Raw genomic sequence first — 22,668 nt, forward strand, 5'->3', positions numbered from 1 at the left:
CTTCCCGTGGAAATTAAAGAGAGGCCGAGCCGAGCACGAGAAAACGTGCGAGGAGAGGGAGGGAGGGGGGCGTGAAACCGCGTTGAACATCGAGAGAGGATTAAATAGCAAAATATCACTCAGAGCGGTGCACTGAGCGCGCGTAGCTTGCAAGCTCCGGCATTTGAGAGAGAACGATGGGTACTACGTGACCGAAATATTTACCTTCGGACTTCCGAAGAGAAAAAGAGAGGGCGAAAGGAAGGGGGAGAGCGCGAGCAAGAGGGACTACGAAGGCGGGCGAAAGAGAGTGAGGAAAAGACGAGAAACTACCCGCTCGACCCTGAAATATATAGAGAAAATAACGTTCCCAGGTCTAACGAGAGGACCTTGACCATTGACGTGCAGTTCCCGTTGGAGAAACGTGAATTTAGTTTTAAAATCGTGATCGAATTATTGGCGCATCGATGTGGAAAACCGGCTAGCTTGACAAATAGGGGTTTCCCGACTTTCCGAAAGTGGCTCATACAATTCGGCTCTACCGACGCGAGAAAGAGAGAGAGAGAGAGAGAGAGAGAGAAAGAAAGAAGGGGTCTGAAAAATTCTGTAATTCGCGCGAGACTGTCGAACCGCGATTTTTCACCGAACGCAGACGTAGTGTATTGTTTAACGAACAAAGCGATTAATTAGATTAACTCGCGCCCAAATGTATAGCCGCGACTTGTTCCAAGTTACGCTCCGTTTTGAATCTCTATCGACATCTACGATATGTTTCGAGGGAGTTTCACGGCGCCGCCGGGCTGCGCGATATATGTTCCGCAAAGATTCGCGGATATTCACCGCGGCCGCGGGGAAAAGACAATGTGTGGAATTATGGGTACTTTCCCGCTCTCGGATGTAATAATGGTGACGGTTTGTCAAAAGACGCGCGGCGACTTAAGATCCAGTAGTAAACCCGCTATCTTCTTGCCATTCTTATCGCAACGTACCCGTAGTTATACTTCCGTCGTATACATTTTACAGCGCTCCATTAACGGCATAGTCGCGCTAAAACGCCGGCCTTCCGTCCTCACCATTTTTTTGCTAGTCTCTCTCTCTCTCTCTCTCTCTCTCTGTTTTTCTCGTTTCCGTTTCGCGGTTCTCAAGAGAAATCTCATTTCCCCGCCTCGCGACGTAACCGACCCGCATTTTCACCTTTAACGAGCATCGCGAAGAATAACGTAACGCGCTAAATTAACAATTAAGACCTAAACGGCTGGTAATTAAGCGACGACGTTGGGTAGACGGCAAGAACAGCGCCGGGGCGAGAGGAAACGAATCTGCTGGATGCAGCGAGCTGTAGGGAGATTCCGCTAAGTTCAAGAAGGGATAAAAGAGGGAGCATAAGTAGAGACGAATGAGGACGCGAAGGGGAATGGCGAAAGAACGAGGAGCTAACCGAGGGAGAGAAAGAGGGAAGACGGCGAGGCGGAATTTGACGAAAGTCGGCAAATCCATGAAATGCGACGGAGAAGCCGACTGTTTTCGAGAAAGAGACTGAAAGTTTAACATATCAAAGGTGGAATATGTCGCGAATCGGTTTGTCAACGTTTCTTCGCGCTTTGACATGCGCATTCTGCGAATGCGTGACGTTTTATGGAATAATTTGCAGGGTAAGCCATGTAATATAAGCAATAATAATATTTATCGCGCATTTATTGCGGAAGAGAGGGGCACGCTCGTTGCCGGAGAAAGATGTATTATGATAAACGGAGGGCTCGCGAGAATCTGATTTGTCGGGGAATGTCGTATCAAGGAAAATTGTAGCTGTGCAGAAGTGCGTACATAAAATGAACATTATTATAAAAAAGCTCTTTCACATTCAATATTCATGAAAGACGCGTATTTCATCTCGGCATACGATGAATACGATTGTCGCGCGACAAACTTGTGATATTAACGTGCGCTTTGCAATTTCGTAATAGTAATTACGGGAAATTGAATCAGAAGATAATCAAAAAGAGATCGCCTCTAATCGGCATCACGTCCGTCGAGGATCGTAGATCGGAGTGAAATTTTCATGGAGTTAAATGAGATATCCGCTTTGCGACTCGGTAAACCGGCCAGGCCGGATGCAGCCCGTAAGTACGTATCGAAATAGAATCGAGCCGGTTTCGACAATCGAAATTGAATCGCTGTGTATACTCCGTCAATCAATAGCGCGCACGAAAGTTTCTATTTAATATACCAAAACATTTTGCTGTTTACGTTAGTCGCGAGTTCTCAGAACGATATTGATTTTCCGCTTCGATACCGCGCGCGGCGCGCCGACTTTCGAAGGGCGCCGGGCGTGGGTCTATTTTGGATGTAAAAAATGACCGACGGCAGTTAGGGGGCTTAATTTCACATCTCATAAAACCGCTGAACGTTGCCTCCGGCTCGGCAACGATCCCGCCATTATATCAAGTGAAACTCTGCCGCTGAAAAACGACTTCGGCGTCCTCGTTGTTACTGTTGCGCACGAATAACTTTTCGTATATCTCCTCGTTCCCGCATGCGGAAGGAGCGTTCCGTAAATAGAAGTGGCGTGTAAGTTGCGGCCGTCGCGCTCTCTCGCGCTTTGGCATATAACATCGTTCGCATAAGCCATTTAAAGCTTGACCGCCTCATATTATGCAAACGACGTAAAACAATTAATTGTGATAAAACCTGTTACACTGTCGCAGCGCGCATGTATCATACAGCAATCAGCTGTAATCAGGCCGCAACCTACTCAAACATCTGCATATTAGATGCGCGTGGATGTGGGGGAACTCGAGGCAAGACGGGATAAGAAAAATGCATATATAAATAACCACAGATTTGGATTTGCGCGTATAAGAAGGAGAGAGAGAGAGAGAGAGATGAGTCAAATGAGTTGAGGGGTAAAATGAAACCAGAGCTTTTTGAACAAATTTTTCTTTATTTCTTTTTGGCTCAATTCGGGTTATATAACGTCAAAATTTAATTAAACGTTGATTATGAAAAGTTTTAGCAAACATCTCAACTAAGATTGTCTCGTTTTTATTAAGCTCCTTTTTTTAGCAATCTCGACTTACCCCGAGTTCCCTTACATTTCAACGCGGCCATTGTGTATTCGCGTCGCGAAGTTGACGCGAAGGTATCGTCACTTTCGGATATTCGCATCGATGTCGCGTCGATACCTCGACGAATCGCTACGGAAATTGTTATACAACGGTGTCACGGCCGTTGCAGCACCGTTACGCTCGGGACCCGCGTCGATACGTGATGCATATTGTCAACGGATTTTAGTATGATGCGAGAGCCACGTGCTCTTATTTTTACGACGCTATTATTTTACCCACCTCAATGCGGGGGTACATGCTTTTTGCGAGGACGCTTGTTATATGCGGAGGAAGTATAAAAGGACACAATCTGCGTGTTCCGTGTGAATTTCGAATTTTTCCACCACCGGGGCTGGGAAGTAATAACGAAGAAATATTATGTGCAGCTCTTTTTATCTTAACGGGGGGGAATAATTTTTTTTGGGGGGAGAACCTCCTGTATCTTACACAAATACGTTATGCAAAGCAATTTTGAGGAGGTAACCTAGGGGGCATCCCCGTGGGAGTAATTCGGGCTTGACCTCACAAATATCCGTGAGTATGTGTATAAAATGTACCCGCACGGAAATTGGATTGTTATTTTAAAACGTACAGAGCAGTATATAGAAAGTAAATCGCACGCCCTTGTTGCTGTTATTTGGCCGCAATAATTTTCCGGGAGTTTCATGTTGTCCTCTCGCTCTCTCTCTCTCTCTCTCTCTCTCTCACACCTCTTTTTCTCTCTTTTCAAATATGATGTGGATGTACAACTTATTTGAAATGTACATTAAATACAGCGGAAACATAAAAGTCAATTTTACGAATCGATGAACGAATGAAAATAAATAAATTTTTCGTCATATATATAGAAACATTTCATTTTAAAAGTGCGCACACACACGCGCGCGCGCGTAAATAAATAAATTTTATTCGCTGTATTATATACATTGTCGATTCGACGATATTAAAATTCACGATTCCTGCACGAGGAAACGTTCTTGGCGAGCCGAACGATGCAATCGGGTCGCGAGCGCGAGATCCGTGACAATCGCGACACCGTTATTGCATCTATGACAGACTGATATCCGTAGGGATTACGACGATTGTGCAAATACCGTGAAGACTCGGGACCTCTAAGTAGCGACGGCCCTTACCTGCGAAGGTGATTGGCAGGTCACCGGTGGGGGGTTAACAAGGTATTGTTTCTGTAATCAGGCGAGGTGCTTTACGAGCGACCTTCGCAACTCACTTCTCCGTTTTAATTAAGATAAAGACAGACGGGATAACAGAGAGGCACCGGGGCACCGACGGATTCTGCATGACACGTAATATCGATCCGCGTTACAATCGATAAATCCATTCAAAATTGACGAACGTTTATCGGCCGCATATGTCACGTTCATCAACCGCGGAATATCGCGCGTTACCTTTGCTCGTACACGCGGTGACCGAAGTGGTTGAAATGGACGACGGAGCGGGGCGCGATTTTCTCAATAAATTCACCGGACGAATGTTTAATGCGATTTACCTTATCGATGGCGTGCGTCTTCGTTTATAAAGCCAATATCGAGAGGTAAAAAAATATATTACGTACGATGTGTGTCGACGTAAAAACCGGCACCGGTCTTCGTTCGAATTATGAACAGCGTGTGCTCTCTTTCTCTCTCATTTAATTTGACAACGCAAAAATATCGAGATTTTACGAGCCGGCACGTAAAACGCACGTGCCTTTCGGATGACGTGCATACGTCATGTGCATTTTGTTTCGGCATGCAAACGCCAAAGCTGTAAGTACGCGAAATCGATCGGCGCGCGTTCGTGAGGGAGCTATGCGGAAAAAAATTGCACGTTCGGGGGGTATGACACTGGTCGATGGCAGGCAGAGTCGTAGCACGCGCACGATATCGCCGAGAAATTGTACAATAATTATACTAGTGTGCCGGTGAATAATTAAGCGTTTGGTAGCACTTACGATGCATTCGCCCGCCTTGAATAGCGCTGGCACACACAGCATATTACATGAGATTTTGCGGGGCAACGAGCGCGAGCATTCGTACGTCCGACGGAGCTATTTGCATTTGGATATTCGCATCAGAGAGATTGCGCAGAAAAATTCCGAGTCTACGGAATTGCTGGGAAATCAATTTCGACGTTCGATCGTATTGTAATTAGACGTGTACCGACCGTGTGCTTGCAACAATTATTCCAACGTACAATTTTGCGTATTTTTGCTCCTTCACGTTCGCGTTTTATCGGTTCCTCTCTAGCGAAGGTCAACGAACTGACACTGGTACGGCATCACTTTTACTGTTATGGCAATCGATGACTAAGCCAGGGCAGCAGGCCTTTCGAGAGACGAGTAGTAATAATCACGAGTAGATTAGAGCCGACAGCTGTGGCGCAACGACAGGGTGTGTCTTTGTGAAAAACTGCCATTGAGAAAATAAGTAGGCCGGCGAACGCGTATTGAAAAAGTTTGCAGACATTTCGCTTCCTGTCCTTCGACCGGCGCGCAATATGCATTCGGTATTACAGCGGATCGCTGCGAATTCTTTCACAAATGAGCGGCTACACTATAACCGACTGTAAATTGCTTCTACATGTAATTACATTTCGCATCGCAGTTTACGTATGTAAACGAAAACGTTGCTGCGCTTCTCTCTTTTCCAATTTTTTTTTGCTTTTTCGACGCAAAATTGTATCATCATGGATCATGACTCGCGTAATTATTTTCGTCGAAAACAAACAACGAATAAAACGAATAAAAAAATAAAAGAGCAGAAGTGATCAAAACGATACTTTCTATTTATCAATGTGAGAGCGCGACACCTGCAAATTAGCGCGATTCGTCTCTCGGATATCACGACTCATCTCCAGCCGCGCTGGAACCGGACCGACGCGCGCGAAGTAAAAAGATTGATGACGTGTCCCCGATCCGTGTATACCCTCGCGGAACGGGCAGCGATGCAAAATCTTTCATGACTCGCTAATGTTTTGTAACAGTTCTTGTTCTGGCACAAACGTTGATAGATCGTTTCATTGACCAGCGACGAGATGAAGCTCGTCCGTCGTTCGCGAGAAGAACGATCGGCGCGCGATCGGGACGCGATAGAGAGACGAATGAAAAAAGAGCGCGGGAAAAAGCGAGAAAGAGATAGAGGAAGGGAGGTAGAGAGAGAGAGAGAGGGTGAGCGGTGGAATGAGAGAAGAAAATCGTGGCGAGGTTGGTGAAGCGACGGGTAGTAGAGGGTATCTGCCTATTATTCACGCGCGAGATAGGTCGACGGGTGGGGGTTGATCTAGCTCGATCTACGAGAGCTCGGGGGTGAGGCCAGACTTAGAAAGGTGGGTTAGGGGTTCGTGGCGAATTCTTATAAATCAAAACAGACACGCTATCCCGTCTCATAGGGTGTTTCCACCCTTTCTCGCGCCGGCATCTATGCCTTCTTACTTCCTCACCTGGCCGCGCTGGAAGTAAAGGGAAAGGAAGGAAATAAAATATGACAAGGGGCGCGAAAGTAGGTGTCGGACGGGCCGGAGTAGGGCGGAGGGAAAAAGCACGCCCCGACATCTCGAATGCCGATGTAATATTGAGTTTGTCACGTATTATCGGTCGCTACCTATCGGTATCGTCGGGCGAGGGTGAATATCGAGAGAGAGAGAGAGAGAGAAGGATGGGGAAAATCGTTGGCGTGAGACGTCAACGGTGCGAAATAGCGAACAAGGGACGTTTGTGCGTTAGCCGCGACCAGATAGCGAGTGTATATACCCACGACATAGATAAATCACTCTTCCCCGATGACTAAATTAAATAAATAGTCGCGTCGCGCATCATCGCGCATTTCTCTTCATTTGTTTCAAGTGACTTGGCGCGAGACGATGTTGAATTCGAACCTGAAATACGGGAAACCGTGTGAAAAAGGCCGCGTTACAGAAGGTTACAGGAAGGGAACAGTCGTTGTCGCGGGGATTTTCGCGCGATATAACGGGATATTCTCCGCGTTGCGACGCGGAGATCAGCTGAGCGTCATAAGAAAGAAGCGTAGCTCCGAGTTATGTTACTAACCACCGCGGTATTAGCCTATGACGCGATATCGTAGGTATATATCGATACCCCGCCTCACTGAAAACAGTTTATACTACGCATTGGCGCAGCTTAAGGTTATGCTCCATTTTGCGAATAATGCACGTCGGCACTCGCGTGTGCGCGCGCTGTTACGCCGCTATTTCTCTGAATAAGACATCAGCCTCGTACGTATTTCGGTAGTGAATATTTAATGTTATCGATATTGCCTTAAAAGTCGTTTGTGGGGAAACGGGCGCGATACTCCCCCATCCGGCCGGATTGATGCGAATTTTTCGAAAGAATCTCGCGCGGATCCTCGCTTTATCTCGCGAATTAAAAATGCAAGCGGCGCAATCGCGGGCGAGAAGTACGAGGGCGCAGCCAGTGCGTTCTCGCATTATACCGACGCAATTAAGAATATCGTAAGCCTGAATGCGATCCAGCGCCGTGTAATTACGCGCCTGCGTTTACGTGACGCGACGCAACAAATGCGCATCTAAATATATTCGCGCGTTTCGGACGGAACAATCGCCGGGAGTTAAAACACACGTTTGTAACGTTATACGCCGTTGTTGGCACGGACAATACGTCATTCCCGGCCGGCAAATCGCTCTGATAATGTTAACAAGAATCTTCTCTTGTTAAAATCACCGGTCTTTTTTTATTCTTACACAATTTTGTCCGTCTAATCTGCCCCCTTCTTTTTCCGCGAGCGTGTGTGTGTGTTAGTTGGTCCTAATCGGCTCGAAACATGCAACCGGAAAGATCCTGCCGTTAACCGCCCGAACGGGCTCTCATATTTTAGTAACGATAGAAAATGATCCGGCTATTTTTGCGCCCAACACTCAATATCTCATGGAACTGACGGTTAGAACGTGTCCTCTTACAGCGGTCCCTCCTGATTTACATGTGATTTATTTCGAGCGAAGTCAACCGGCCGCATTTATTTCTAGAACAGGGTTCCCGCTCGCGCTCACACGTTCATACGCGGCGATCATTTTTCTTCATATTTTATAATTAAAATCGATCCTTCCGCATCGGCGATTGGCGCAACACCGCGCCGCGTCACGGTAGCCGAACGAGGGAAAGAGATCCGCGAAACAATTTACTAAATATCCCCCCCCCCCCCCNTTATTACACGTCACGCTTCCGCGATTCGCTCGCGAGTGAATCGCGAACGGGGCGGGAAAGAATTTAATTGCTGAAAAACGCGCGCCGGAGAAAATCGAGGGAATCGAACATCTGCGATCGCCATCGCGCCGAAACACCGCAGTCACACAGAAAGCGGAGAGAAACGCAGAAAGGAGGAAGAAAACTTACGGGGGTTCTGGACGTGCACGGGAGACGGAGGGTTGGTTCGCGTGACGACCGCCGGAGGAGGCATCTTGGCGTGCAAGGCGGCGAGGCATGAGTTCGCCACGTCGTAGATGAGATAAGCACCGTAGTATCGGCCCGCACTGCCCATTTTCAATTTATTCTTACCGGGCGCAACCGCCATTTTCGCATATCACGGCCGCAGATACAGCCGCATCCACCTGGCGCACCGATTACCACTTCTCTCTCTCTCTCTCTCGATCGTGATGATCGACCACAATTATCTGGCCGGACCACCGATCAGATTAGGAAGCGTGCACTGAGTCATCGCGACCTCAACCTTACGAGTATCCTCATGGTACGTACCTACGTACGTACTTACGTATCGTTTCTCGTCCTCCTACGCTCGCGAATGTCGAAGCGATGCGCGTGTCATTTATTATCGTCTCTCTGTCTGTCTCTCTCGTCGTAACATGAATTTCACATCCTCGTTAAGGATAACGCAGCGTGTTCTGCGAAGCTTGGCTTTCGAATACAAATTGCGGGCGACCGCGGTTCTTTACGTAAATATACGTCGCGGAGAACTGTCGAATGTACACTGCAAAGGAACTCGTGTAAGGACGGTGCGGATTTTCTCAACATGCTTCGCACAAAAAAGAAAGAGAAACGCGTGAGCTTAACGAGTCCGTCGCAATATGGCGTGCAATAAACAAAGATATTACATCGTATATTCTCTACACAGTAAAAAGCATTTTGTTTTTGTGCTAAAATCGGTCCTTGTTAAGAGACTTTTGTGTTAAATTTCTAACATACCTGCGTGTTGATTTAACATGTTGCGTTTACTTTATTTCAGTGTTTTGCGTTGAATCGATATTCAACACGTGTATATGTCAAATAACACATTTCATACTTCAGTGTCGATTAATATATTAATTTTGCGTTATTTTTGGACATAATATTTGTATTACTTTCCAACTATTTACTTTGTGTGGGATTAACTAAAAAAATTCGTACCGGTCGCTTGGGACATGTGAAATGTGTGAAATTTAACACGAAATATTTTACTGTGTAGTATAATATATAATCAGAATCACGTTTGATCGAATTTACTTTGTTACATTAGAATAAAATCCCGAACATCGCGCGGCAATAAAAATCGCCGGATCCTTGACCGACCGACGACGCAACGTGCGGATTTTTCATTATTTCGCGCGACTGCACGATTGATAAGAGCTCAAAGAGATTAAAAACACGCGAGCTTCGTCGTCGACACCTGTTCGCCCGAATCACGGACACCCCTTGAGAATCAGCGGGACGAGTTTCGCGATTTTCTTAACGCACCGGCGAACTCGGGCAAACTTGTAACACTGATTGGAGCACCTTCTGATCATCAATCCCCCTGCACGTCCCAGCGGTAGGCCGGCGATCGGTAGGTTTTAATAATCGACATTGCTCGCGGATCACACGCACGGCGGTTCGATTCTCCGAAATCACAACGAATACCACTTGGAAATTAATTATCCAGGCGTGCGCAAGTATTCCGTCCTTGCATTCTCGTGATGAAGCGCTGGCACTGATTTCGATACTGCTCCTCCGATACAAACCACGACGGGTCGGCGGTCGGGATCGGTGGGCTGGGCAGCCGAACGGAAACGGTGCGGTTCCGCGGACCGGAAGCCTGGACCGGAAGCGTCACGAGTCAACGGGCGCCTCTCTGATTGCACGCCGCACAGTCGCGGCTAGCTAGATAAAAACGTTCGTGTATGCCGCTTACGCGAACGCCGAAAGTCGTCGATCGGGCGGCGGAGAACGAACAACGGGAATGAGAAAAAGAGAGAGAAAGAGAATCCCCCCCCCCCCCNTCTCTCTTTCAGTGATCCGTCGTGAAGGCTGGCGCCTCCGCAGCGACGAAATTGGATTTCTTCGTGGCGCCGTAAGGAACGCTCGTGTTTAATAAACGTTACGTCCCGGTGCGCGTTCGGCCGGGCTTTTTAATTGGCGAGCCGCGTACCGCCGCGCTCTGACTTCATATCGCATAGCAATAGGAATAACTATCGTCGGCGATATATTATCACGCCGCGCTTCCCGGAAACTTGAGAGCGCTACATAACAATAGACGAAAACGGGTCGCTTTAGTCGGTCAATTTCGCGGCGGGTTTATCGCGCGGTTGGCCGGCTGCTATTAGAAGCGCGTAAAGATATCGCGCGCTGAAAGCGCTGATTCGCCCAGATTTTCATTCCAACTAGAATCATGTCGTGTGTGTGTGCGTATTGTGTTGATGTTATCGCGGGTGAGATTTAATTAAAAAAAAAAAAAAAATGTTTACGTATAAATTAAATAATCGTTGATGACGAGCCTCGAATAACGGGCGATGCGATGTCAAGTGTTATTATCGCATTGTGAAAAAAATAGCCGGCCGTTTAAAATCCATTTGACACACTTGTTTAATACGACAGCAGTTTAGCGGAACGAGAGCCGGTATCCTGAAAAAGAACGGAGATGATGATAATAATGGTAATCGCAGCATAGAGTGATAATAATAGCGTGTAATTCCACGGCCGGAAAGGCTCGCTAACGCGTTTACTTCGTTATGAGATGTAATTTCATATTAACGTCTTTGTGTCTATAAATCTAATCCCATTTTATCTCGTTGCCGCGACTCTCGCGGCCGCTAGGAATTATGATGCACGGTTGGCTCATGCGGAATTATGAGAATCGTCTGTATTGATTTTCGAGGCGTTGCACCGTATATTGTTCAAAATTTTAAGTAGCTTGGCGGTAGGCCAAAACCGTCTATAAATCCGTGTATTTGTTAACGCCGCGCCTTGCATTTGTTAATGTTACTTATTCGCGGCCGCGGGCTCCCGTTGGCATTCCCGTTCGTAAATTGCCGCGGTGTTTACTTCCGCGATTGTCGACAGATTATAAATGTTGTCGTTTACGCGCGCACACAGAAATGAAGGGAGAAAGAGGCGGAGGTAGGGAACGTTCTCGAAAAAGGCTTAACGCGTTGCACGAATATTTCGGGATTCGTCGTCGCGTGTAACTCCGATTAGCCGATAAACGCGATATAATCTACGGTATAATCCTATTAAAACGATTTACGTTCTTAAAACATACCCGATCGTTCATCACGGCGCGCAATTAATAAATCCGTAAATTACATCGCGATGTTGCGTCGCGGAAATAGAACGTTCTCCCCCCCCCCCCCGTCTTTCCCCTCCTTTTTCTTTTTCAAAGAATTTTCAAAAATAAGAAGCGAAAAACACCACGCGCCAAAAGGCTGCCGTTTAAAAGCCAAAAAACGCAATAAAGCGCGTCCGATTACGGAGCGATAATCGCCGTGATCCGATGATTACGATATATTTCCCGGCGGACGATATTTTACTCCGCCGTTCTTTTGACAACAAAGCGTTTTTGTTTTTACTCTGACGTGCGTTATATCCAAGGCAAAACAGGCAGCATTAATCCGAGCCGAATAGTAGATGCGCTTTGTGGCGCGTGCAACTGTTGCGCTGGGCAGACGTAACGTCGGATTGCCGTATAAAAAATGTAATTGCAGTCCCAAAATAATCCACATACATACAGGCACGCACACACACACACACGAGCCGCCGCCCGGTCGTTTGTTCCGCGCTTTCCGTTTTTATATCTCCCGCGGTCGACCGTCCGTTCCGTCTTCAATAATTAATACGCTCATATCCGGTTATGCGGATGCGTTCTATGCGCATTCCCTATGCATTCTCCCACTGCGCACACTCTATCCGAATGGTCATCATCGTCGGATCCGCGCACGCCGTATGCTGATCATTACCAACTGAAACCAGCGCTTCTCCAAACAATAGGCACCGTCGTACGGTTATGCTTGAGCTATCGCGCCGCGCAATTATCGGAATCGATTATCTATCGGACGGGGCCGCCTGCGGCGCGGACGCACTGGACTCGCAACGAGACTCGCGCGTCGGCTAACGAGATCTCCCGTCGATCCGGGTTCGCCTTGCGGAAACGGTCAAAGGCGCACTGCACATGTCCGCCGCCGGCCGAAGACACGCACCTTGCGACTCGCGCTTATCGCTATCGTGCCTACGTTATGTGCTCAAGACCGTGTGTGCAAACACATCGCCGGAATAATTACGAAGAACATACGCGAGAGCACGTATATAAATTGTCCCTTCCACCGCTTCTCCCCCTTTTTCGTCTTCCTCCTTCTATCGGGCGAGCGCGTACGTAAGTAGGAGTGAAAGTGTGACGATCGAAATGTGGAAAGATAAAGAGCCGACGTATCGTAATCCGGGAAACTGTCGAAATAAAATAACGACGGGCTGCAATGCGACCGTATCGCCGGCTCTGTCTCGATATAGGTCGAGACTTTCGCTGCGCAATTTTACGCGTTATCGCGGAATATTTGCAAATGCAGATGCGTCAGTCGTGTAATGTGAAGTTTTTCAAATGCAGATGCGTCAGTCGTGTAATAAGAACTTTCCCCCTTTATGATAGACGAAGGATTTCCTTTACAGTGCGTAATTAGGCGTCGCGATCCTAGGACTGTTCTCGTTCACGGGTTGGGATAAAAAAAAAGATTACGTGGAGATGAGAAGAGGGGAAACGGGTTCCTGCCGTTTTCCGAAATCATTAATTCACCGTGTTGAAATTCGTGTCATTAATTTGCGCGAGAGGAAGATCTAATTAACGATTTAATTTGACCCACATTACTATTGCACGCCGGCCGAATTCGCGATGTGGCGAGCGTTAAGTGGAAGACTGCTCGAAAGGCGCGCGACGAACCTGAGCAGTAGAAACAGACGTCACCGGTACGCCCGAGTGATCGCCCCATTATTCGCTTACCGCTCTGATTCCACCGGTTACGCTTTTGTACGCCTGGTCGGTTGGACGGCCGCTAATTTGCGATCTTCGAGGGTAACATTTTCATGAGAATATCTGAATGATTTCCCCAAGCTTCGGGGCCCCCCGAAGTCTCGAGCGTTCGCGGAAAAAAAGTGCTTACATTCTGTCGAGCATTTGAAATTCGATTTAGTTTCACGTTCCTCATAGAACTCCGTTCTCCGTCTCGGTTTTCCTCCTCTCTCTTTCTTTTTATCTTGTTTTTACATTTTATCGCGTATCTCGAAGCCACCCGTACGTCCGCTTTCGTCGTCGTCCTCGTGCGGCCACTTCAATATGCACGTCGGCCTAAGTGCGGCTCTTCGTTCATGCGTCAGCCACTCGGTCGGTCGGTCGGTGCACGGCCGACGAGCGTATCGTATCGCACACGGAGAAACGACGTGGCTCGGTTACAACGCGAACGTACCGGCGACAATGGCACCGACGGGACGCGCGACAGGAAGGTGGCCGTATCAAATGCTTAACGGCCGACACAATGCCGCGGTACGTACACACCGATACGCGCGCGAGAGAGCCGCGCGATTGTCGGCGCACACGTGGCCGCACATTGTTACTTCCGTCGCGAAACGTTTGACCACGAGCGCTAATTTCGCCAGGACGCCGCGAATCGGATCTTGAACTGTCTGCGGCGAACGATTACGAGCGGCGATGCGAGCGGAGAACGAGCAAGCTAAGTGTGTGTGCGTCCGTTTGCACCTGCTGCGATCTAATGTATTTACGAAATTTCCCATTTCTCTCTTTTCGCTGTGTTCTCTCGCTCCAGCCTTTTTTCGAATAGCGCGTGACGGTTTTCTTTGTCGTTTGGTGTATTTGGTGCCGAAATTTCGCTGCTGAAATGGATTTTTCATTAACCCAATTCGAATTGAAAGTTCTGTTCGTTCTCTCTCTCTCTTTATCGATCTCATTTGAGTTATATCTCAAGTTAGAAAGGATATCCGGTTAGAGAGCGTGGGAACAAAGTGTCTACGGGAGGAATTTCCGTGAGAGATATACGACGCGCGAGGAAAAATCGCGTATGAAAATATTTCGCTCGGCGGCGCTTTTCAGCGGACTGCGGCGAACACACACGCGAACGGCGACCTCTCGCTGTCGCGGCGCCATCACAAATGTATGATAATTAATATATATGATCTGTAATGTCCAAACGTTTCATACAGTCATCAGCGAATTAAATGAAAACGGAAATGACGTCAACATTGTTCCGAAATTAGATGTACACAATGCACACCGGTATAAATGCACGTGCGTGCGCGCGCGCGCGTGGGCCAGGGGACATTGTTATTCCCCGGTGCGACGCTCGACCACGTTACAACGCTAATTTCAAAGCGTGCCGTTAGCGAGTTGATGTAATTTATGATCGCGGAATAGAGACGTGATCAGAACATTCGTGCCTGGCGTTCACAAAAGACACCGGCACAAACGAAGCGATCGCAGGCGGCATTCATCGCCCTTTTATTTCCCATTGTTTTTTTCTGCGCTGTTCCAACGAAAATATAAAATCACACATCCGGGTCCATTTGTCACGTGGCAAGTTGACGGGGGGACAGCGGCGTTACATTTTCGAGGACGGAGCTATCGGCCGCGCTACAACGGACTCGTTTTAACGATTTAATCTATGTGGCTCGTTTACACCGCCCTCTCGCACACTAAGCCGATCATAAAACAATCTTTAATATCCATTATCTGGAATCGATATCTCGCCCCGGTATCTCGAAACTTTCGGCGGGGGCCACTCGGCGTTACGGTGCATTTAATTGCCGAATGATCGTTAGAAAGACTATGAGACCGCGAATTAATGTCATGGATGCATTTATCGGTTCGGAGGGCAGACGGTGAATATAGGCTAATGGTCAAAGTTGATTATATTACCAGTCATACAACCGACACTCGAGCGATTAACAAGACAATTTCTTTAACGTAACGGTGGAACACAAAAGGTGAGAGGGAGAGAGAGAGAGAGAGAGGATGGTTGTCCGTACAACTCGCGATCTCGTTGACGTCTGCAAATTCGTCGCGAAATGTCATGGCTGGCACCGATCTTATTATATCGTTTCTTTTCCTCTCTTTGGCGTAAGAAAATATTAACTGCTTATGGAACTTCTTACAATTTCAACTTTCTTATTTATATAGAATCGGCTTCACCGCTTAAGAGCCACCGGCTCTTAATGCAAGGAAAATTTCACGGCGGAAACTTTGATGGATTTCAATAGCGGGTAAAAACTACATAATTCTATCCGTCTCTCTCTCTCTCTCTCTTTCTCTCTCTCGCAGCCCGTGCTGCGCTCAAATATATTTCTTCGGCTACACGTATTTTTTTATCCCCTTTTTACCACCAGTTGCACTCGAGGTTGCACTCCCTTTATATCGGATTGCATAAACGTCTTTCGAAGTCGTTACAAGGCCGCTCGCACGGCTCCGCGGATGTATTGTTCTCGGATTCTTAGGTACGAATACACTCGCCGTTCGTATGTTACAATTCTCACGAGCGCGCAGTGTCTCGCCTGTATTTCCTCCAGAAACTTCATTCCCAGACTTTCGCACGTATACGTATCCCACTACTCACCACTTACGCGAATACACTCAACAGGTTACTGCACCCACAGAACTTACTGCTTACGGTGTATTCAGCGCGATTCGTTTTGTTTCTGTAATATAGCCCGCGTTTTCTAAAAGAACGAGGCGATTGGAAAAGTAAAAGTAAATGGAAAAAGTTGCCGTCCGGCGAAATTCGCGGAAGACGGCGGGGAAGAGGAGGTTTACCTCCTGTCTGAGGGAGCTAAACGGCAGTCGTCCGGATTAAATAACGGACCGTTTACATTAAGTGACAATTTATCGTCAATCCCGATTACGGTGTAATCAAGATGCCGTTTGTATGGCCGTACAAAGCACCGGGGGGTCTCTCACGAAGTGAGACGTGTCGTTAAATTAACAAAAACGCGGAATTACGCTCGCGGTTTGCCGGAAACGGCCGCGTAGTCGGCACGAGTGATTTCGCATGCATCGCAGCGTCGTCCTCGGCAAATTTTCTTTCGCGCTCTCCTCCTCAAGGTTTGTTTCTCGCGGTTTCGCGTTCTTCCCTGCGCCAGTGCAACGCTATTGACGCGGTATCCTACCGGCGTCGCCCTGATGGTACGTTGCGTTCGAATCTCGAATGCAGAATTCCGATCGAAGACGACGGCGATGGCAACGAACAGAGGGAGGAGGTCGAAAACGGCGACGGTGGAGGTGGTAATTGAGCATTGGTTACAGATTGTGAAGAGCCACGAGAACGGGATAGTCGGGACAAGAGGGAGCCCGGGGTATAGGGATGGAAGATAGAGCCGAGCGAAGATAGAAGAAGAGCGAGTTTCGCATTAGGAGTAATAGGCATTATCTCCATCGATCCCGGTTCGCTATCCCGTCCCTCCTATTTCGCCCACCATCTCCCTAGAGCTGGGTGGGTGATTGGTTCGTTCGAGCTAACCGGAGAAAAAACGCATGGGAATTCTGCCGGCCATGGGCACGGCGAGAGCGGCATCCTGATCGCGAAATGCGGGTAGCGGACTCGGGAAGAATCTTAGGAAGACGTACGTGACGTATATATCGCCTAAGACGCCGTTCTCCCGTCTTTTTTAAGTGTATCGTCTGTGAATATCCACCAGTCGAATATTCGGATATGCGTTATGCTGTTACGTATCATGGCAAAATTTGCATTTATTTTAAAATAAAACCAACGAGGTTTGTTGTTTATTATTTGCGTCTTCCTCGAAACGTGAATCTGCGATTTCATAGCACGAAGCATCACCAAGTTGCAAGAGACTTCCATCTATATCGTACATATGATTCTGTTACTCTTCGAGCGATGCAAAATTAAAAATAGTCTCATTAGGGCATAGTGTTCAAGTATTAAAATTTCGGGTATTTATTTCGACGTTTATTTGAGTTTCGAGTTTTAATGGACGTCGCGCACCCCGACTAATTATCCAGAATATCATTTATTTTGAGGATCATCTATAATTATCCACGTGCAGCGATATTCGAATATTTCAACGAATCTACACACAGTGAGCCCGCGAAAGTTTAATGGTATGCATTTTCGCGCACCCATACATACGCTCATTGATTTGCGCGCGATTTATGTGATAAATATCCGGCGCGCGTTATATCCCATCCCGTAGCCGGAGTCGAAGTTTCACAGACGAATAACGAATATCCGCGGCTCACGTCTGACTCCTGCCAATTGGTCGGAACGTAGGGTTCCGAATTCCTCCATTTTACCGTCCGATCCGACAATAGTCTCCGAGCCCCCGCAGTTCCGCCCGGGGAGCAGCGATAACTAATCAGTATAAATTAGGGCGTGTCGTTACTCGGGACTTCAAAGTCAACGACGGGCCCTGATACCGCGTCGCGCTTTTTACGACAGTTTTACCACTTTTCCATCAGCGCGCGGTCGCGGTGCGTCAGGTGGAAAGAGGGATGACGGTGACTAATTGTCGTAAAGGCGATCATGATATGTCCCGGCTCGTAAATCTGATTGGCTTCGCTTACTGACCCAGCGCGTTCGCAATCTTGCCAACGAGGATCCCCCGCACACGTACCGTCCTTCCGAATTCGAGTCGGAATTTCAGATGCTGCGAAATCGCTTTCGCAGTCTTTTTCAAAGATCCGGAGATATAGCGTCCCTTGACGAGAGGCAGGTCGTCGAAGCAGGGCCCGAAGACGCGATCTAGATGCGATCGCAAATGTCTTCCGAGTGGAAATCGCGCGCGAGCTACATGGTCGAGGGCGGAGAAGTAATGCGATGGTATTAAAATTCCGAGCGGCGCGCCGTCGGCGCGCAAACTTGAACGCATGTATTAAACATGCAGATACAGTTTTACGCGTGTAGATGCAGCCGCATTAATATTTCAGTTGCCGTCACTTCTCGTTGAATGTCGACGTACGATTGAATTTATCCCCGTCGTTTCGTTGGATTCGAAAAATTTCGCTACGTAGTTATCGCATCCCTTTCTCTCAGCTTCACTTCTCCCTCGCGCTTGTATTTACGTTATTACGTCGTGTACTTCCGGCCCAACGGACGAATGATCCGCTTCCTTTAAGATGATATCGTCTTTAACAAAAGGTTGAAATAATGTATGCGGATGCAGTTTATCTTGAATCTTCAACTTGTCCGAGATTAAAATTCATCGACCTATATCTTCCATTACTTTTCCACGGGGAAACAAGAAACTCATATAAGGCAACAAATAACGCAGACGCATGCCCCGGGATTTACGTTTTTCCGCATTTTCCCTGGAGCGTGGATGGAGGACGTAATCAAACATCAGAGCGCAAACGAATCCGACAGGCGAGGCCGGCGTAGAGTCGCGTACGGTGGACATCTAATCGCCGCGTACTTTATCACTAAGGTCAACAGGGCTCGAGGAAAAAAGAAAAGAAAATAATTGGACGCGATCGCGGAGGGAGGACGGACTTTACAGTCGCGGCGCGTCACGAAGGGTAAAACGGCGGTGAAAACGGCAGTGAAAGGGAGAGAGCGAGGCGAGGCACGGCGAAGAAAACTGAGAGAGTGGTGACTAAGTGCATCACACAGTGGAAGCCATCTTTACTTGCGTGGCATACGGTTCATCCCGGCAGAGTTTCAGGGAAACCAGAAGATAGCTGGATAGGTAATGCGATGCGGCAGCATCATCCCTTATCCAAAGGCACCTCGTCCTGCCTTTTCCCCCCTGCTTGCTCACCCGCTTGCTCCATCCTTTCTTCTCGATCCCCTCAATCTCTCTCTCTCTCTCTCCCTCTCTCTCATCGTCTACGACGGATCCTGGTAGTCTCCGATAAGTAGGTCTCTATCGAGATTATCTGGAGCACCCTGTAAGATTATTACAACGTTTGGGATATGGCGGCCCCAATCTAATAACCGAGTTGTCCTCCCAAATTCATTCTCGCCCAAGAGGTTGTCGCTAACCCGCGCGTCACCTTTCATTCGGCTCTACTTCCCGCCGGTCTCATTCCACGGGTGTGCGGCGTTTGTGTTGAGCTCGTACGGAATTAATACGTCCGGATTTATAAACGGTTCGGAAATTCCCCCGAGATCTTCGGAATAGTTCTCGCATCGGGAAGACGGGGCGCGCGTAACGCAGTTACCGTGAATCCGCCACAATCATATTCCGGAATATACGGTAAACGAACTTCCGCGTTTCCGAAGACCACGAGTGAGATTTTCGGCAGAATATTGTAAGACTCGTAAATAGTTCGGATATCCCTTCTATCCCGTGTGTGTCGTAGATTCTCATTGAATCTGTATGTCCCTTTCAAGGGTCGCGCGGAGTAAATTACACTTCCAAACAACAGATACGCGAGTAACTTCCGTTCCGGCAAGAACGAGATCTTATTTGCGAAGCGAGAGCGCCTCGACGCCGCCGTCGTCCAACGGCTTCGAGAACCGTCGGACGTGGGAGGATGACGACGTCGTGTACGTGGTAGCGCTGGTGGCGCGCGAGGTAGCGACGTAAAATTTTTAATAGGGACGTGGAAAGTGTAGCTGCAATCCGTGGGACATTATACGTATAACGAGGGAGAGTGGAAGGCGTTAGCCTCGCACGAAGTGGAGTCCGCCATAATGCAGCACGAAGATAGCGTCCTCTCTCTCTCTCTCCTGCGGAGGGTAATAAATATGCAAATAAACTTTGCTCGTTAACCTATCGGACTTCGATAGACTTGGGCGATTTTCGTTTAGTTCGGTTGCGTGCATCTGATAAAAATGCTGTATTTCGCGGATGATCGCGAAAAAGTCGCCGTCTCGGGAGACGTGGCTCCGGCTAATTGCGAGGATGATATAGATATAATGATATAGACTCGAAAGTTAGGTAGCCCCGGAAACTTTACGGATATAATCCGAGCCCGTGTTACGAGCCGTGTTCCTCTCCCTTCTCATATACGTTACAGTCGAACGGCGTTTCACGTATCACTCGAGCGCCGCCGCCGTTCGATTTATGCAAAAATCTCCCCCCCCCCCCCCCNACGCTCTGTTAATTGAGACGTAGTGCCGTCGGAGTGATTCACGCCCGACTCGATTGTATGGACTGACATCTCTCGCGCGACGAAAATCTAATTTCGCGCGCGTGCTCTTTGCGCGAGTGGAAAAAGTCTGCTCTCTACGGCCGAATCGCGCTCGCTTCGTCCCGCGAAGCAACAGCCTCCCCCCTCGAGCGGGTCCGTTCTCCGGATTTTCCTGCAGATATATTCGCGCCACGAGCATTGCATTATGTATATATAAAGGCTAAACCGCAAGGTATATCGCGGTTTTAAAGCATTCACTGGATAATTCAAACTATTTCGAAACTTTCGACGCTCGCCGCTTTAGTACTTGTATAGTCGCAGGTGAGGAAGAAATATGTCGATACTTTCAGACTTCTGACCTTGATATGTCTTTTCGTGATATACGTGTCGTTAAACTTGTTCCAACAAAGAGACCTACATGTTACCGACGCCGCGTGTAGTCGTGTGTCTTCTTCCGAAATATATATATATATATATTCACATATTTTTCAAATATAATTATTCTGTCCGGAGGAGAGATAGTCACTCATATTTTACTAACCACGTTCCTGTCGCACGTCGTCGTCGTCGCTGTATGGAATTATCTGCTCAGGGTGGGGGGGAGACGGTAACTCCATCTTTATCCTTATCTCGCGCATTATGGAAAACTATGCGAAAAAAAAGAAAAGTAGATTTACCTTCAGGTATACCGGTACACGTCACTGTTTTCGTTCGCGCGGCATGTTACATTGGTAACGCGTTAGGCGAATGCGCTATAATATTAAGTGGTATCTTATGTAGTACCTACACCCACCTATTTTCAAACGTTCGAGCACTTCCTTCCACCACCACCCTCTCATTCCGCGGTCTTTCTTCTTACCCCCTCGCATTCTCCGTCTATCCTCGTCGGTGGAGCGTAATTCAATTCAAGTCGAGCGGAGTGGAGGCATCAAAATATTAGCATATTGATCAGCCTACCGCGACCCGCTCTCTTAAATCCACGAGCGTAAAACGCACTTAATGCGAGCAACCACTTTGGCTGTTACTACAGCGAATGCAATATCCGTCGCGCGTGCGCGCGCCGAGTAACCGTCCGCGTTGTATTCGTTATCTGACAAGTTTTTACAACATGCATAATAAAGAAGCACGTCGCGCGTCGCGTCTCGCGCGTCACGCCGAGCCGCGCGACGCACACGTTCGCTCGTAAACGAGACAGGCGAGTACGAAAGTGGTGACAATACAGTGTCGCATGAATAGATATATTGTGTAACGCCGCGCACCTCAGGCAGTCCCGTAATGTGCTCGCTCGCGCGCTGAAAGGATTCTACGGACACCCGGTGGTTTCAGTTTTACAGTGGGCGTAAAGAAGAATTGAAACGTCATTCGAGGGTCGGGTGGAATAAATTACGCGCCGATTGTAGAATGCACGGTAGACCCTCGGCGTTGCGTGTCGCGATCGTTTTATCGAGTTTATAGTGTTTCGTCCAACATTTAAGAAACCGGGAGGGAGAGAGGGCGCTCGCGTTCGAGGAAACGAAATGTCTCGTGTAAGCCGAGTTGTAAATATGTTAATTTAACACGCGTAAAAGAGGGACATTTATCCCGCAGCGAGAGGAGAGATTGCGACGTTCGCGCGATTCGCAAAACCGGCGGGCGGAGAGGAAACGGGTTTAGTCCCGAAGCAGATGCGGCAAAGGGAGGGGGGGGGGAGATATATCCGTAAAATTCCTCTGTGAAATAGCTCCATTGAGGGATGCGACGATAATAATGAATTTTGAAATATCGGCACGTGAACGTGCCTAATGATGGCGCGTTTTAGCGCAGGGACAACGGGCTTTGAAGAGGAACGTTATCCGCGCTCGCCCTTTCAAACAACCCTTCGACGACACGCGACCTCCCGATTAAAGCAAATTTCACGCTAGAAATAGTTTTCGCGCTTGCGATATTTCTCAGCCTTTTTTGCCGAGACGACAGATGGAATTTAGCGGCGCGCTTCGCGAGGATGTGAGTGGCGTTTTTGTTCACTCGAAAAATAACCCGTTCGTATTGTGCGCCCCTTTCTAGCGAATTACGCTCCCCTTGATCGAGTTGTCAAACGGATTCCGATGCGAAACGCGATTATTCGAAGGAAGAGCTCCGTAACACTCGAATTAATCTAATGGAATTAATATTCATTCGTCGCGCGCGCGCTGCTTGTTTTTCCGACGAAATAATTCAGGCGTGTTTAACCCGCGTTAATCGAGGGGATGTCGAGTTAACTTGTTATTTAAAAATAACACCTCTTCGCCGGGCGGGGGATGCTGGTT

General features: G+C 48.0%; 1 protein-coding gene across 4 annotated transcripts in view; it reads right to left on the minus strand.

Annotated features, from left to right (window-relative positions):
• Positions 1-22,668, minus strand: part of LOC106749769 (nucleolysin TIAR) — a 229,398-nt gene that overhangs the window by 133,243 nt on the left and 73,487 nt on the right. For 2 of the 4 annotated variants that reach the window (XM_014629543.1, XM_014629541.1), the window contains exon 1: positions 8,449-8,676. The exons of the other annotated variants lie outside the window; for them this stretch is intronic. In XM_014629543.1, coding sequence (XP_014485029.1) covers positions 8,449-8,626 — 178 coding nt within the window. In that variant the 5' untranslated portion in view covers positions 8,627-8,676. Of the gene's footprint in view, positions 1-8,448; positions 8,677-22,668 lie in introns of those variants that run through there. 4 annotated transcript variants of the gene reach the window in all.

The sequence above is a fragment of the Dinoponera quadriceps genome, unplaced genomic scaffold, assembly GCF_001313825.1.
Source record: "Dinoponera quadriceps isolate SergipeBrazil2010 unplaced genomic scaffold, ASM131382v1 scaffold3289, whole genome shotgun sequence".
NCBI lineage: Eukaryota > Metazoa > Arthropoda > Insecta > Hymenoptera > Formicidae > Dinoponera > Dinoponera quadriceps.